The following is a 17,681-nucleotide window of genomic DNA, read 5'->3' on the forward strand; positions in this document are numbered from 1 at the left end:
GATCATGTGATGTGGTGAAACAGGGCCTTCTAAACCGATCATGTGATGTGGTGAAACAGGGCCTTCTAAACTGATCATGTGATATGGTGAAACAGGGCCTTCTAAACTGATCATGTGATGTGGTGAAACAGGGCCTTCTAAACCGATCATGTGATATGATATGGTGAAACAGGGCCTTCTAAACTGATCATGTGATGTGGTGAAACAGGGCCTTCTAAACCGATCATGTGATGTGGTGAAACAGGGCCTTCTAAACCGATCATGTGATGTGGTGAAACAGGGCCTTCTAAACCGATCATGTGATGTGGTGAAACAGGGCCTTCTAAACTGATCATGTGATGTGGTGAAACAGGGCCTTCTAAACCGATCATGTGATATGGTGAAACAGGGCCTTCTAAACCGATCATGTGATATGGTGAAACAGGGCCTTCTAAACCGATCATGTGATATGGTGAAACAGGGCCTTCTAAACCGATCATGTGATATGATATGGTGAAACAGGGCCTTCTAAACCGATCATGTGATGTGATATGGTGAAACAGGGCCTTCTAAACCGATCATGTGATATGGTGAAACAGGGCCTTCTAAACCGATCATGTGATATGGTGAAACAGGGCCTTCTAAACCGATCATGTGATATGGTGAAACAGGGCCTTCTAAACCGATCATGTGATGTGGTGAAACAGGGCCTTCTAAACCGATCATGTGATATGGTGAAACAGGGCCTTCTAAACCGATCATGTGATATGGTGAAACAGGGCCTTCTAAACCGATCATGTGATGTGATATGGTGAAACAGGGCCTTCTAAACTGATCATGTGATGTGATATGCTAGCTATGGATAAAAACATTGTTTCCTTGGTTGGTGTGTATAGCAGGAGAGGAGAGTAGATCAGTTGAACTGAATGGCTGAAATCTGGCATCCTCTGTGTTAAACAGCTTTAAATCCTGGACTATCTGTTGACTATAGTAAAATCACACACACACACACACACACACACACACACACACACACACACACACACACACACACACACACACACACACACACACACACACACACACACACACACACACACACACACACACACACACACACACACACACACACACACACATTTTCTAGATCAAAGTCATTCTGCTTCCAGTAATGCTGTCCATATTGCATATTTAAAAGAATGAATCATGGATACAGCCCTTTTACAATTTCCCATATTCATACAAGTTGCACAAAAAAAATGATTATGTTTAAAAACAGAAGAATTTAAATACAGTTGATATTGTTAAATATATAGAGGGATTCATTTCAATTAAACAAAATAAATGAATGCATTCCATGATTGTTGCTTTTCAACCTCAGCAAGAATCTCTCTAATTAATTCTAATTACAATACAGACACAACGTTTCAGCCAAAAGGCAGACGGGCTACTAATAATCCCTGTCATGTATAGCAAGCAGGTCATCTCCTGTTAGGAGGAAAACAGGTCAAGTAGCCATTGAGGTCTTTTAGGCTGTAAATGAAGGGAGTGATCTGTAGCACCAGCTATCCCTTACTTACAACCATGACAATAGGATAATATCTCCACTCCTCTCCAAATCAGAATATAATAGACACGTATCATAAAACTCTAACAGCAAAGTTTACCATCTGGGAAAAAGCTTGTTTTTTTTTAACCCGAGAAGTAACATTTTCCTGTGCAACTTGTAAATTTGTATTCACACTTTTACCGTCCAGAACAACAATTAGTAAAAAGACAGAAGAAACCACGTCAACATAAATCGCAAACAAAAAGGCTTGAAACATTAGACTAATGTTTTGAGGTCATTTCTTAATTGCCAGCTGTTCGACAATAATCTCTTAGGAAACAATCTGAAGACATACTATCGGCAGACTGATACACCTCACAGCATGATGCATTAACAGTAAATACATGTATCTCCTGGAAGATGACACCTTCAATGTGCTTGGGTTTTTATTTTTTTTTCTCTCTTTTTTTTTTTCTTGCTTTAAAAGTGAAGATTGCCTGAGTGGCGTTGAGAGAGAGTGACTTGCATACTTTATTCCGTGATGAATGAAAAGAAAATACCTTTCTTGTGAGAAGCTTCTGTTTTGGGGCCTTGTGGGTCTAATAACAAAACAAAAGATAATGATTAAAACACAACATACTCTAACAGCAAGTACTCACATTGTTTTTCTCAATGCGGAAAACAACAATAAAAAAACACATCTAGTATCACAACTTGCCAACACTTCAGAACTTATACAGGTAAGTGTGCGGCAGGGAAAGGAAGGAAAAATTGTGGTGGCCAAAATACTGAAGGCAATAGCAGGAAGGAGGGATGCACAAGTTTGTGTTGGAGAACGTCATAGCGGGTCGGGCAGGAGAGGAGGCGATGCAGAGATGAGAGGAGGGGTAGAGCAGGGGTGCAAGGCATAGTTCTTCACGGGAGGCAGAAGGTGAGGTTAGCAAAATGCACTAAGATGAAAAACATCAGACGAAGGAAAGATGCATAGACTACATGTTAAACTGGCTTCGCTTAGATCTGCTTGCATCATTTGGCTTTAAATGCTTAAATGCTTACATTTTCTTATCAAGCAAAGTGTTTCAAACAAATTTTCTAATAAATGGGATATAAAAATCTTTTTTTTTAAATTTTTTTTTTAGATTTTATTAATCTAAAAAAAAATATATTTTTACCTCTTCCACTCGGGGGGACCCCTGCAACTGAGCAGCAAAATTGGTGCAACACAAGAGAACAGGAACAGGAAGTGTACTTAGTGGACGAAGTGATATTAAACACAAAGGCTCACACACAGAAGTGAGCAATTCATTGTTTTACAGTACCTGGGCCTTTTCCAGTTATTCCGGAAATGACCTTTTTTAATAAATTGCCATGACTGAAGTTGGCCATGCATCATTTCAAACCTGGTTGGCTTTTTACCAATCCAGTACAACAAACCAGCTTGTTACAATTCAAGATAGAAGAATTAGTCCCCGTATTGCACTTATTTGGTAAGCATATCAAATAAATAAGGCATGCAAAAGATAACACCAAATACCTGATAATAACCTTAATATTTAAACCTGTTCCATCTCACCTTTTACATCTCTTGGCTGTTAATGATAAGGTACTGTACATAACACATACATTAACACAAACATACATTTCAGTAATTGTGTCAGCCATAGTTCAGATCTTAATCAGTTTGACAGAAAGTTTGTTCCTTCCCAGATGACATTTGCTGCTCATTTGACATACTTCCGGGTTCATTCCTAACTCCTCTCTCCTGTCGACATAGAGGAAGTATTATTCCACAGTACATAGGGAACGTATTTTTCTCAACGAAGATGTTGTTGTGTTGATGCGTTTTGCCTTTGTGCCCCGGAGGCACATTGAATATGTAAACCAGGCGACATGCAGCCCCGCCTACTTTTCCCTATACCTGACAAGTGTCAACGATGAGAGATGGCGACTACACAGAGCTGAAGTCTTTGTGGGGGATATTTTAATCTATCAACGTCGGGAGAAAAGGAAATTGTTCTTTAAGATAGATGGAAAGTATTCTGCATGATCATGAACTGTTGTAGACCGGTGATTCAAACTCTATAATCTGACCTGGATCCAGTGAGGATAATTTTTCTTCCTCTTGTTGTTACACTCTGCACGCAAGGCAATCCCTATTGTGTCAACCTAAGCTTGGGTTTATCCTCTGTGCCAAGGATCTATATGAGATCTGAAAACCTGATCCAAACATTAAACAACAACTTGTTTTCTTTCTTCCAAGCTTGCAATCTCATAATGGCTAATTACTAGCAGTGTGTAAAATCTAATTCTCCATGCTTTGCAGAGAGGTACAGGCTTTGTTCAACATAAAAAAAATAGTGGATAATCAGCTATAAGAAAGCACATCCGAGTTTTAGAATGAATCCATCTGGGCCTGGTAGCATCTCAGTCACGCACCGTTTCACAAAAGGACAAATCTCGAAAGGCGACAGTTAAAAATGTCTAGCAGGGAAAATAAAAACATTTGCTTGTGGTATTGGATTATATTGTCAGAGTAAACAATTATATGGCAACTTTAATGTCACACTCAAGTGTGATCACCGTTTTCCCACTTCCCAGTATCAAAAAAGAAATGACCCAAATGACAGGAAGTGACAATAGCCTTCATGACACCATCTCCTCTCCTCCTCACAGTACTATTAGAGAAGCTTCAGTGACCAGATGGAAAGATACAGCATCCGAGTCAACCATTCAACCATTCTCACATTCATTAAATTAGAAAGTGTTAATGTTTGACATCGTGCTGAATAGCAATATCAAGGGCAACAATAGGGGTTTAATATAATCTTTGATATTATTTGATATTATCTCATTAAAATGAATAGAATAAAGCTACTGTTTATTTCTTTTGAAAGGTATTTCTCATTTGTTTACATGTACAGTAGACTCATACTAAGAACAGATTTTTACAAAGTACTACAGTAGTGGATGGTTGGATACTACAACTATCTGTCCTATCCTGACCTGTCCTGCTGTCCTGTCCTATCCTGTTCTATCCTATCCTGACCTATCCTGTCCTGTCCTATCCTATCCTGTCCTATCCTGTCCTATCTTGTCATATCCTGTCATGTCATGTCCTGTCCTATCATGTCCTGTCCTATCCTGTTCTGCTATCGTATCCTGTCCTATCCTGTCCTGCCATATCCTGTCCTATACTGTCCTATCATGTCCTGTCCTGTCCAATCCTGTACTGCTGTCCTATCATGTCCTATTATGTCCTGTCCTATCCTGTCCAATCCTGTGGATGCTGTCTTATCCTGTCCTATCCTATTCTGTCCTATCCTATAAAATGTATGTAGTTCTGTCCTTGAGCTGTTCTTGTCTAATGATGTTCTGTATTATGTCATTCTGAAATGATGTTTCATGTTCTGTGTTGGACCCCAGGAAGAGTAGCTGCTGTTTCTGCAACAGCTAATGGGGATCCTAATAAAATACCAAATACCTATCCTGTCCTGCTGTCGTACCCTGTCCTATCCTATCCTGTCCTATCCTATCATGTCCTGTCCTATTCTGTCCTGCTGTCCTATTCTGTCCTATCCTATCCTGTCCTGTCCTATCCTGTATATGCTGTCCTATCCTATCATGTCCTGTCCTATTCTGTCCTGCTGTCTTATCCTGTACTATTCTGTCCTGCTGTCCTATCCTGTCCTATCCTATCCTGTGTATGCTGCCCTATCCTTTCCTGTCCTATCTCCTGCTGTCCTATCCTGTCCTATCCTGTTCTGATGTCCTATCCTGTCCTATACTATCATGTCCTGTCTTATCCTGTCATATAATGCTGTCCTGTCCTATCAAATCAAATCAAATGTATTTATATAGCCCTTAGTACTTCAGCTGATATCTCAAAGTGCTATACAGCCTAAAACCCCAAACAGTAAGCAATGCAGGTGTAGAAGCACCGTGGCTAGGAAAAGCTCCCAAGAAAGGCCACAACCTAGGAAGAAACCTGGAGAGGAACCAGGCTATGAGGGGTGGCCAGTCCTCTTCTGGCTGTGCCGGGTGGAGATTATAACAGAACATGGCCAAGATGTTCAAATGTTCATAAATGACCAGCATGGTCAAATAATAATAATCACAGGCAGAACAGTTGAAACTGGAGCAGCAGCACGGCCAGGTGGACTAGGGACAGCAAGGAGTCATCATGCCAGGTAGTCATCATGCCATCATGCCTGTCCTTTCCTATCCTGTCCTGCTGTCCAATCCTGTTCTGCTGTCCTATCCTGTCCTATACTATCATGTCCTGTCTTATCCTGTCATATCCTGCTGTCCTGTCCTATCCTATCCTATCTTGTCCTATTCTATCATGTCCTGTCTTATCCTGTCATATCCTGCTGTCCTGTCCTATCCTGTCCTGCCCTCTAACAGTGGGCTGACTGCTACATTATCCATTCAATTTTCTGCTGTGTCCTTGCAATTCTGCCTCTCCTTAGACTTTGAAACATGATCAATACTTTTGTCATAACTCTGGGGAGAGTCACGCCTGCAATGATATTAAACGTCTACTCCCAGGGCAATATAGCAGTTCAGTCCGAATGTTTAGATCCTAGAGAATCCATTACCAAGGCAAGCATCCAGAGTAACACTTTTGACTATTCTCGGGACCTAAAATGTCTTCTCATTCACCAAACATAGTGAATTAACTCAAATAATTCAATTTACATAGATTGTTTTAAGAAGAAGGCAGACTAAAGTTTTACTGTCAGTACGTAAATGCAGTTAATGGTTGGTGTGTGTGTTATATCTGGGAATATAACTCTGGTTGGGGATTGTTCTTTAATGAACCCACACAGTACAATAAAGAACCCTTGTCCACTCCTTTAATATTCCTGAAGTAGTCAGCAGATCAGTCCGGGTGGTTCCCTGTTGCCATGCGTATGTGAACACAGCAGCATCTGAACACTGCCCCCTCCCCCCTTTCTCATTAGGGTATTCCATTAATCCTATTAGTTACCCATTAAACTAGTGCTGATAACACCAAATGAACGCCAAGCCCCACCAGCTAATAATATTTCATCTCCCCAGTCAGGTAGGTTGAAACAAAAAGAGAATGAAAAGAAGAAGAGGTAGAACTGAGAGAGAGAGAGAGAGAGAGAGAGGGAGAGCGAGAGAGACTCTGTGCGTAAGGAAAAAGAAGCCAGAAGCCAGAAACAGTAAATATATGGCAGCAAGGACTGTATATTTACAGATGTTGACTTGTCTCGCAAAAATTCAGAAGCAAAGTGACACAGCTAGTTCATTGTGAAAGCGTTTGGTTACACTGATCATCACTGTGATGTGACATGGCAGGCTTTAAAGGAAGGAAGCTGCTTGGGAGAAAGAGGAGAGAGCAGACTAAGTGACTGACTGACTGTCTGCCTGTCTGACTGGCTGTCTGACTAGCTGACTGACTGGCTCACTGTCTGACTGGCTGACTGACTGTCTGAATGACTGACTGACCGACCGACCGACCGACCGACTGACTGACTGGCTGGCTGACTGGCTGACTGTCTGAATGGACTGACTGACTGACTGTCTGACTGGCTGAATAGACTGACTGACTGTCTGATTGGCTGACTGTATGACTGGATGATTGGCTGTCTGACTGACTGACTGGCTGATTGTTTGACTGACTGAATGTCTGATTGACTGGCTGACTGTCTGTCTGAATGGACTGAATGACTAACTGGCTGCCTGGCTGTCTGATTGGCTAACTGTATGACTGGATGACTGACTGATTGAATGTCTGATTGGACTGACTCACTGTCTGAATGGACTGACTGTCTGAGTAGACTGACTGGCTGACTGTCTGATTGGCTGACTGTATGACTGTCTGACTGGCTATCAGACTGGCTAACTGGCTGATTGACTGTCTGATTGACTGGCTGACTGTCTGTCTGAATGGACTAACTGGCTGACTGACTGGCTGCCTGGCTGTCTGATTGGCTGAATGTATGACTGGCTGACTGACTGATTGACTGTCTGATTGACTGACTGACTGTCTGAATGGACTGACTGACTGTCTGAATAGACTGACTGACTGGCTGACTGACTGGCTGACTGTCTGATTGGCTGACTGTATGACTCCATGACTGGCTGACTGTCTGTCTAACTGGCTGACTGACTGTCTGAATAGACTGACTGGCTGACTGACTGACTGGCTGACTTATTGACTGGCTGATTGAGTGGCTGACTGTCTGTCTGAATGGACTGACTGACTGTATGACTGGCTGACTGACTGTCTGACTGGCTGATTGTCTGTCTGACTGACTGTCTGACTGACTGATTGTCTGTCTGACTGACTGTCTGACTGACGGACTGTCTGAATAGACTGACTGGCTGGCTGGCGGATTGTCTGACTGGCTGACTGACTGGCTGACTGGCTGTCTTGCTGTCTGATTTACTGATTGGCTGGCTGTCTGTCTGTATGACTGGTTGACTGTCTGATTGACTGACTGACTGTCTGACTGACGGACTTTCTGAATAGACTGACTGACTGGCTGATTGTCTGACTGTATGACTGGCTGACTGACTGTCTGACTGGCTGATTGTCTGTCTGACTGTCTGTCTGACTGGCTGATTGGCTGGCTGGCTGTCTGTCTGATTGACTGATTAACTGATTGGCTGTCTGACTGTCTGATGGACTGTCTGACTGTATGACTGACTGACTGGCAGACTGGCTGTCTGACTGTCTGATTGACTGACTGTCTGAATGGACTGACTGACTGACTGTATGACTGGCTAACTGACTGTCTGAATGGACTGACTGACTGTCTGAATGGACTGACTGACTGTCTGAATGGACTGACTGACTGTATGACTGACTGACTGGCAGACTGGCTGTCTGACTGTCTGATGGACTGCCTGACTGTCTGACTGTATGACTGATTAACTGATTGGCTGTCTGACTGTCTGATGGACTGTCTGACTGCATGACTGACTGACTGGCAGACTGGCTGTCTGACTGTCTGATTGACTGACTGTCTGAATGGACTGACTGACTGACTGTATGACTGGCTGTCTGACTGTCTGACTGGCTTGACTGATTGACTGTCTGAATGGACTGACTGGCAGTCTGAATGGACTGATTGACTGATTGGCTGTCTGATTGACTGACTGACTGTCTGAATGGACTGACGGACTGATTGACTGATTGGCTGTCTGACTGGCTGTCTGACTGACTGTCTGATTGACTGACTGTCTGAATAGACTGACTGACTGTCTGAATGGACTGACTGACTGGCTGACTGATTGGCTGTCTGACGGACTGTATGACTGTCTGACTGTATGACTGATTGACTGTCTGATTGACTGACTGTCTGAATGGACTGACTGACTGATTGACTGATTGGCTGTCTGACTGGCTGTCTGACTGACTGTCTGATTGACTGACTGTCTGAATGGACTGACTGACTGTCTGAATGGACTGACTGACTGACTGGCTGTCTGATTGGCTGTCTGACGGACTGTCTGACTGGCTGACTGTATGACTGACTGACTGACTGACTGACTGACTGTCTGATTGACTGACTGACTGACTGACTGTCTGAATGGACTGACTGACTGGCTGTCTGATTGGCTGTCTGACGGACTGTCTGACTGGCTGACTGTATGACTGACTGACTGACTGACTGACTGTCTGATTGACTGACTGACTGTCTGAATGGACTGACTGTCTGAATGGACTGACTGACTGATTGACTGATTGGTTGTCTGACTGGCTGATTGACTGACTGGGGATAGGTGGTGTCTGGGGGGTGTTGAGAAGGGGAGAGGTGGTGCGTGGGGGGTGTTGGGGAGGGGAGAGTAGCTGTATGACTGACTGACTGTCTGATTGGCTGTCTGACGGACTGTCTGACTGGCTGACTGTATGACTGACTGACTGACTGACTGACTGTCTGATTGACTGACTGACTGTCTGAATGGACTGACTGTCTGAATGGACTGACTGACTGATTGACTGATTGGTTGTCTGACTGGCTGTCTGACTGGCTGTCTGACTGTCTGATTGACTGACTGGGGATAGGTGGTGTCTGGGGGGTGTTGAGAAGGGGAGAGGTGGTGCGTGTTGGGGAGGGGAGGGGAGAGTAGGTGTGTTGGGGGGTTGGGAAGGGGAGAGTAGGTGTGTTGGGGAGGTTGGGAAGGGGAGAGTAGGTGTGTTGGGGGGTTAGGAAGGGGAGAGTAGGTGTGTTGGGGGGTTAGGAAGGGGAGAGTAGGTGTGTTGGGGGGGTTGGGAAACGGAGAATAGGTGTGTGTGTGGGGGGTGTTGAGAGGACTATCTTAACCTTCTTAGCCGATGTTAGAGATTGAACGTTAAAGTGTAATGAATTAAATATAAAAAATAAACTCATAGACCATACATGGGAGGTCCCAAATGTGTCAGAAGGATATTTCCCATTTTCCATTCCAATAGAGATCCTGCTAAATCAATTAGAAGGCTTCCCCACAGTGAGTCCCAGTCATGATCAGCATAATTTCCTCTCATGCCAGCACATTCGTAGCTTCAGGCAATTCTCTGCTCTTTCTCTCCCTGTTTTTCACTCTTGCTGTGCCTCCACATTAGCAGAGGTGGTGGTAGATTGAGGAGGTGTGCTCCGTTGTTAGACCTACAGAGAACCTTCTAACGTTCTAATGTTCTAAAGAATGCCTTCTAACGTTCTAATGTTCTAAAGAATGGCTTCTAACATTCTAACATTCTAATGTTCTAAAGAATGCCTTCTAACGTTATAGCATTCTAATGTTATAAAGAATGCCTTCTAACGTTCTAACATTCTAATGTTATAAAGAATGCCTTCTAACGTTGTAGCATTCTAATGTTCTAAAGAATGCCTTCTAACGTTGTAGCATTCTAATGTTCTAAAGAATGGCTTCTAACGTTCTAACATTCTAATGTTCTAAAGAATGGCTTCTAACGTTCTAACATTCTAATGTTCTAAAGAAGGCCTTCTGATGTTCTAACATTCTAATCTTCTAAAGAATGCCTTCTAACATTCTAATGTTCTAAAGAATGCCTTCTATCATTCTAAAATTCTAATGTTCTAAACAATGCATTATAACGTTCTAATGTTCTAAAGAATGCCTTCTAACGTTGTAGCATTCTAATGTTCTAAAGAATGGCTTCTAACGTTCTAACATTCTAATGTTCTAAAGAATGGCTTCTAACGTTCTAACATTCTAATGTTCTAAAGAAGGCCTTCTGATGTTCTAACATTCTAATCTTCTAAAGAATGCCTTCTAACATTCTAATGTTCTAAAGAATGCCTTCTATCATTCTAAAATTATAATGTTCTAAACAATGCATTCTAACGTTCTAATGTTCTAAAGAATGCCTTCTAACATTCTAACATTTTAATTTTCTAAAGAATGCCTTCTAACATTCTAATGTTCTAAAGAATGTCTTCTAACGTTCTAACATTCTAATGTTCTAAAGAAGGTCTTCTAACGTTGTAACAATCCAAAGTTCTAAAGAAGGTCTTCTAACATTCTAATGTTCTAAAGAATGGCTTCTAACGTTCTAACATTCTAATGTTCTAAAGAATGCCTTCTAACGTTCTAATGTTCTAAAGAATGCCTTCTAACGTTCCAACATTCTGATGTTCTAAAGAATGCCTTCTAACATTCTAATGTTCTAAAGAATGCCTTCTAACGTTCCAACATTCTGATGTTCTAAAGAATGCCTACTAACGTTCTAATGTTCTAAAGAATGCCTTCTAACGTTCTAATGTTCTAAAGAATGCCTTCTAACGTTTGAATGTTCTAAAGAATGCCTTCTAACATTCTAACATTCTAATTTTCTAAAGAAGGCCTTCTAACGTTCTAACGTTGTAAAGAATGTGTTCTAACGTTCAACATTCTTATGTTCTAAAGAAGGCCTTCTAACGTTCTAATGTTCTAAAGAATGCCTCTGCAGTTCTACAATTCTATAAACAATATTTTTGCCATTCTAATTCTCGAAAGAACATAGCAGTTCAAACGTTCCATTGTGTTTACTGAATATCTTATAAACAACCCCCCATCATTCTCGGAGCTCTGACTAAAGATGTTTCTTAGTCTTTGTACAGACTATCATTATTAAGAAATTACATGCCAGCCTGTTTATTTCATGAATGGGATTCATGTGTTTGGCTGGCAGGGATGGGAGAAGGACTGCTTGAATGAGTGAGTCTACCACTCACACTACAATACAGTGTTGACCTGACAGCCATGACTAACCTCTGAATCTATCTCACATTGTTCCATCCCATGACAATAGGCCTTTCGCCTCACACTAGTCATATGATTAACATTATACTCTACGTAAAGTCATGTATTTTCCCTTAATATGCAAAGACCTTTTTACATTACAATACTGTTATTTTTCATTGGAGTTTTTAGCAAATATCTGACCCTATTTACACTCACCAGCATGAAAAATGCTATTGTGCTTTTTGTATGAAAGCACTTGACAATCCCACTGAGGCTGAGCGGATCCTGTAGTGAGCACTTTCTCTGGGCAGTGTACTATAACGGTGATGTAGTAGGTTTAGCTGAAAGCAGAATTCTACAGGTCAGACAAGCCAGTGCATCCTATAATCCGTCACAATGTCATCGGTGTTATCATTGTGAATTGAGACGTGGGCTCCAAAGATAACATTCAATACATTCATAAAAAGCCTCTGTACATAAAACAGTTTAGACAGCAAAGAAAGAATGTTTTTGCTGTTTGTTGTTGTTGCAGTGAACGTCGTGAGCGAAGTGAAGAGACGTTATGTAGTCTAACTGTATGAGTAGATGTGTTTTTGCAACTCTAGCCGGCTGAATAATTCATGCTTAGTCACAGCAAACACTCCTGGATTCAGTACTTCATATACTGAGATATCATACTCATGGAAATCACATGTAATATACCTGTAAAAAGGCACAGCAAACACTCCTGGATTCAGTACTTCATATACTGAGATATCATACTCATGGAAATCACATGTAATATACCTGTAAAAGGCAGAGCAATTCATGGGCCAAAACATCATGTTTACATGTTAAACACGGACCCAGAGTAGCAGTCCCATTGTAGTTAGTTAACGTGAAATATTTGCAGAGTATCAAAGCATGTATCTTAGATAGATAGTCAGAATCAAATTCTTTCAATTGTCTTCAGAAACCATGCTCATCTCAGTGTAATGTATGGAAACGGGTTGTTTGTGAGAGTGGTTTCTCATGCAGAACATTGGATTCATATTTTTGTCTTATTATTATGTTATTCGTTCCATAATTGTGGTGGGAATATAAAAAAAATATATATACATATATATATGTGTTTTGTAAACCATAAATCATGTAAATTATACCACCTCAGATAAGGATGTACAGAAAAAAATGGTGGTATTAATACTAGAGAAATTTTTTTTGTAAAATAGAGGAACTCTCATCAAAATTATGTTCTTTCAAACAATTTTGGAATTTTGGGGTTGATACATTTGGAGGGTTGCCACAACGGTGCTCCGCCATTGAACATCATAGCGTGGACTGATTCATCATAACGCGGCTGTATTGCTGATCATAGTTCAATAAGGAAACCCCTCTGACATGTATCTTTATGGGTGCTTCCATATAGGGAAAGGTCACTTTTAACGTCACGGAAAACATGTTTAGCAACACACTACCTACAGTATAACCACCAAAACAGACATTCAGGACATTGAGACGGTGGTGACGTTTTTACAGGAATGTAGCCAAAATAATAACGTGACTCCATTTCACTGTAGCCACATCCTGTAAATATATGGAGGACTTGTGAACATCGTAACAGCCTAATTCAATATTTTACGGTTTAAAAGTGTTAAGTGTTTAAGGTGTAAAAAGTGTTCAAAAGTGTTATGTTTAATGTGTGAATAGATAATGTATAATGTACTCAAAGAACCAACTCATTTCAATCAGAATTATTTGCTTAAGCCCAAATCAATAGTAAAATAAAGATATCATATCTATTGATATTATGTAGATTTCATAGTTTAACTACACCGTCCTCTCTTTACTATCCTGACTGGAATATGTTATTTCTGGTTGTGCTTGGCTACATTCCTGTTTTATCCCACTGTGTCTCGGTGGCTGCTCCTACCTTTGAAATTAGGTCTGATTCTTGCATCGTAACCCGAAACTTTACCCATGAGTTTGTCCAGGAACTCAGAGGGAGGCATTGGGGAGGCGGCTTTTCGAGCCGCAGATTCTTTAGAGGCTGCCAAGCTAGAGAAAGAAGAGAGAAAGGAAAAGTAGGGAGAGAGAGAGAGAGAGAGAGAGAGAGAGAGAGATGGGTGCACAACTGAGATTTGAATGGTGAGTTGTTGTCATACACAACAGCATTCTGAGAGTAATCCAATCCAACAAGGATTTTCTTTTGAGGGATGCTACCATTACTGATTCCCTTCACCTGTCCATTTGCTAGATACTGTGAATCAATAGGAAGTCAACTACTTTACTTGTCTTCCAAATAAATATATAGCAGTTTGATTAGCTCCATGAGCAAAGTATGAACGTTTTAGGAAGTATCCGCTTCATGAGTTATATGCTCAGATAATATTGATTATCCATTAAGTTGTTGTTATTTGACTCCCTCACATCGTAGCCTACAACACAGAACGGTATGCTTGGATATGTTCTACATATTTTTGTATTTACTTTTTTAAATCCATCAATAAAATAGTATTATACACAGAATAAAAAGCTAGGTTTACATAACTACAAATATCTGTAACCTCACAATCCATTTCCTATGATGACAGGATAATAAAATAATCAACGTTTTTCGAAAATACCAAAAACATACCAACTTATAGCTCCAAAAAGAAAGCTGAAAACAGAAAATAGGTTAATTACTTCCCAATTGTTTGGTGCAGGGAGAATTTGCATATCCAGAATGAACCTCTTATGGATAATTAGGATGACAGATGATGACCAGGGTGGCTTTTCCATTAATGTTTCATGCATGCAGTCTTCTGAAACAGATGAAATAGATGAGATGAAATAGATGAGATGAGGAGAAAGAAAATAACAAACATGTTACAGTAACCACCGCCGCAAAATACAACTGACATCACGTCATCATGTGATAATAACACCAACGACAAGCCTTTTTTAAAATATACAGCTGTGATCATTAACCCAACAACAAAGGTCATATTTTGTCATATCAGCTCAAAAGGTATTCCTACACATATTAACCAACTGCCCCCATCAGTAGACTAACATATCAACCAACTGCCCCCATCAGTAGACTAACATATTAACCAACTGCCCCCCCCCATCAGTAGACTAACATATTAACCAACTGCCCCCATCAGTAGACTAACATATCAACCAACTGCCCCATCAGTAGACTAACATATTAACCAACTGCCCCCATCAGTAGACTAACATATTAACCAACTGCCCCATCAGTAGACTAACATATTAACCAACTGCCCCCATCAGTAGACTAACATATCAACCAACTGCCCCCATCAGTAGACTAACATATTAACCAACTGCCCCCATCAGTAGACTAACATATTAACCAACTGCCCCCCCCCCCATCAGTAGACTAACATATTAACCAACTGCCCCCATCAGTAGACTAACATATTAACCAACTGCCCCCATCAGTAGACTAACATATCAACCAACTGCCCCCATCAGTAGACTAACATATTAACCAACTGCCCCATCAGTAGACTAACATATCAACCAACTGCCCCCCCCCCCATCAGTAGACTAACATATTAACCAACTGCCCCCATCAGTAGACTAACATATTAACCAACTGCCCATCAGTAGACTAACAAATTAACCAACTGCCCCATCAGTAGACTAACATATCAACCAACTGCCCCCCCCCATCAGTAGACTAACATATTAACCAACTGCCCCATCAGTAGACTAACATATTACCCAACTGCCCCCATCAGTAGACTAACATATTAACCAACTGCCCCATCAGTAGACTAACATATTAACCAACTGCCCCATCAGTAGACTAACATATCAACCAACTGCCCCCCCCCCATCAGTAGACTAACATATTACCCAACTGCCCCCATCAGTAGACTAACATATCAACCAACTGCCCCCCCCATCAGTAGACTAACATATTACCCAACTGCCCCCATCAGTAGACTAACATATTAACCAACTGCCCCCCCCATCAGTAGACTAACATATTAACCAACTGCCCCCCCCCCATCAGTAGACTAACATATTAACCAACTGCCCCCATCAGTAGACTAACATACTAACCAACTGCCCCCATCAGTAGACTAACATATTAACCAACTGCCCCCCCCATCAGTAGACTAACATATTAACCAACTGCCCCCATCAGTAGACTAACATATTACCCAACTGCCCCCATCAGTAGACTAACATATTAACCATCTGCCTCCCCCCATCAGTAGACTAACATATTAACCAACTGCCCCATCAGTAGACTAACATATTAACCAACTGCCCCCCCCATCAGTAGACTAACATATCAACCAACTGCCCCCCCCCCATCAGTAGACTAACATATTAACCAACTGCCCCATCAGTAGACTAACATATTACCCAACTGCCCCCATCAGTAGACTAACATATCAACCAACTGCCCCCCCCCATCAGTAGACTAACATATTACCCAACTGCCCCCATCAGTAGACTAACATATTAACCAACTGCCCCCCCCATCAGAAGACTAACATATTAACCAACTGCCCCCCCCCCCCCATCAGTAGACTAACATATTAACCAACTGCCCCCATCAGTAGACTAACATACTAACCAACTGCCCCCATCAGTAGACTAACATATTAACCAACTGCCCCCCCCCATCAGTAGACTAACATATTAACCAACTGCCCCCATCAGTAGACTAACATATTACCCAACTGCCCCCATCAGTAGACTAACATATTAACCATCTGCCTCCCCCCATCAGTAGACTAACATATTAACCAACTGCCCCATCAGTAGACTAACATATTAACCAACTGCCCCCCCCATCAGTAGACTAACATATTAACCAACTGCCCCCATCAGTAGACTAACATATTAACCAACTGCCCCATCAGTAGACTAACATATTAACCAACTGCCCCCATCAGTAGACTAACATATTAACCAACTGCCCCATCAGTAGACTAACATATTAACCAACTGCCCCATCAGTAGACTAACATATTAACCAACTGCCCCATCAGTAGACTAACATATTACCCAACTGCCCCCATCAGTAGACTAACATATCAACCAACTGCCCCCCCCATCAGTAGACTAACATATTACCCAACTGCCCCCATCAGTAGACTAACATATTAACCAACTGCCCCCCCCCATCAGTAGACTAACATATTAACCAACTGCCCCCCCCCCATCAGTAGACTAACATATTAACCAACTGCCCCCATCAGTAGACTAACATACTAACCAACTGCCCCCATCAGTAGACTAACATATTAACCAACTGCCCCCCCCCATCAGTAGACTAACATATTAACCAACTGCCCCCCCCCCATCAGTAGACTAACATATTAACCAACTGCCCCCATCAGTAGACTAACATATTACCCAACTGCCCCCATCAGTAGACTAACATATTAACCATCTGCCTCCCCCCATCAGTAGACTAACATATTAACCAACTGCCCCATCAGTAGACTAACATATTAACCAACTGCCCCCCCCATCAGTAGACTAACATATTAACCAACTGCCCCCCCCATCAGTAGACTAACATATTAACCAACTGCCCCATCAGTAGACTAACATATTAACCAACTGCCCCCATCAGTAGACTAACATATTAACCAACTGCCCCATCAGTAGACTAACATATTAACCAACTGCCCCCATCAGTAGACTAACATATTAACCAACTGCCCCATCAGTAGACTAACATATTAACCAACTGCCCCCATCAGTAGACTAACATATTAACCAACTGCCCCATCAGTAGACTAACATATTAACCAACTGCCCCCATCAGTAGACTAACATATCAACCAACTGCCCCATCAGTAGACTAACATATTAACCAACTGCCCCCATCAGTAGACTAACATATTAACCAACTGCCCCCCCCCATCAGTAGACTAACATATTAACCAACTGCCCCCATCAGTAGACTAACATATTAACCAACTGCCCCCAT

At 41.6% G+C, this 17,681-nt stretch overlaps 1 protein-coding gene across 12 annotated transcripts in view; it reads right to left on the reverse strand.

The window, feature by feature from the left end:
• The window catches only part of glra1 (glycine receptor, alpha 1), a 116,107-nt gene that overhangs the window by 75,085 nt on the left and 23,341 nt on the right, over positions 1-17,681 (reverse strand). The window contains exons 2-5 of one of the 12 annotated variants that reach the window (XM_090198841.1): positions 14,346-14,514; positions 13,641-13,765; positions 2,701-2,727; positions 2,089-2,127 (exon numbers count right to left, since the gene is read on the reverse strand). In XM_090198841.1, coding sequence (XP_090054967.1) covers positions 2,089-2,127; positions 2,701-2,727; positions 13,641-13,765; positions 14,346-14,506 — 352 coding nt within the window. In that variant the 5' untranslated portion in view covers positions 14,507-14,514. The remainder of the gene's footprint in view (positions 1-2,088; positions 2,128-2,700; positions 2,728-13,640; positions 13,766-14,345; positions 14,515-17,681) is intronic. The other 11 variants (XM_090198839.1, XM_036943408.2, XM_090198840.1 and 8 more) reach the window with 11 other exon arrangements.

Source organism: Oncorhynchus mykiss, chromosome 14, assembly GCF_057628025.1.
Source record: "Oncorhynchus mykiss isolate SJ-2025 chromosome 14, ASM5762802v1, whole genome shotgun sequence".
Taxonomy (NCBI): domain Eukaryota; kingdom Metazoa; phylum Chordata; class Actinopteri; order Salmoniformes; family Salmonidae; genus Oncorhynchus; species Oncorhynchus mykiss.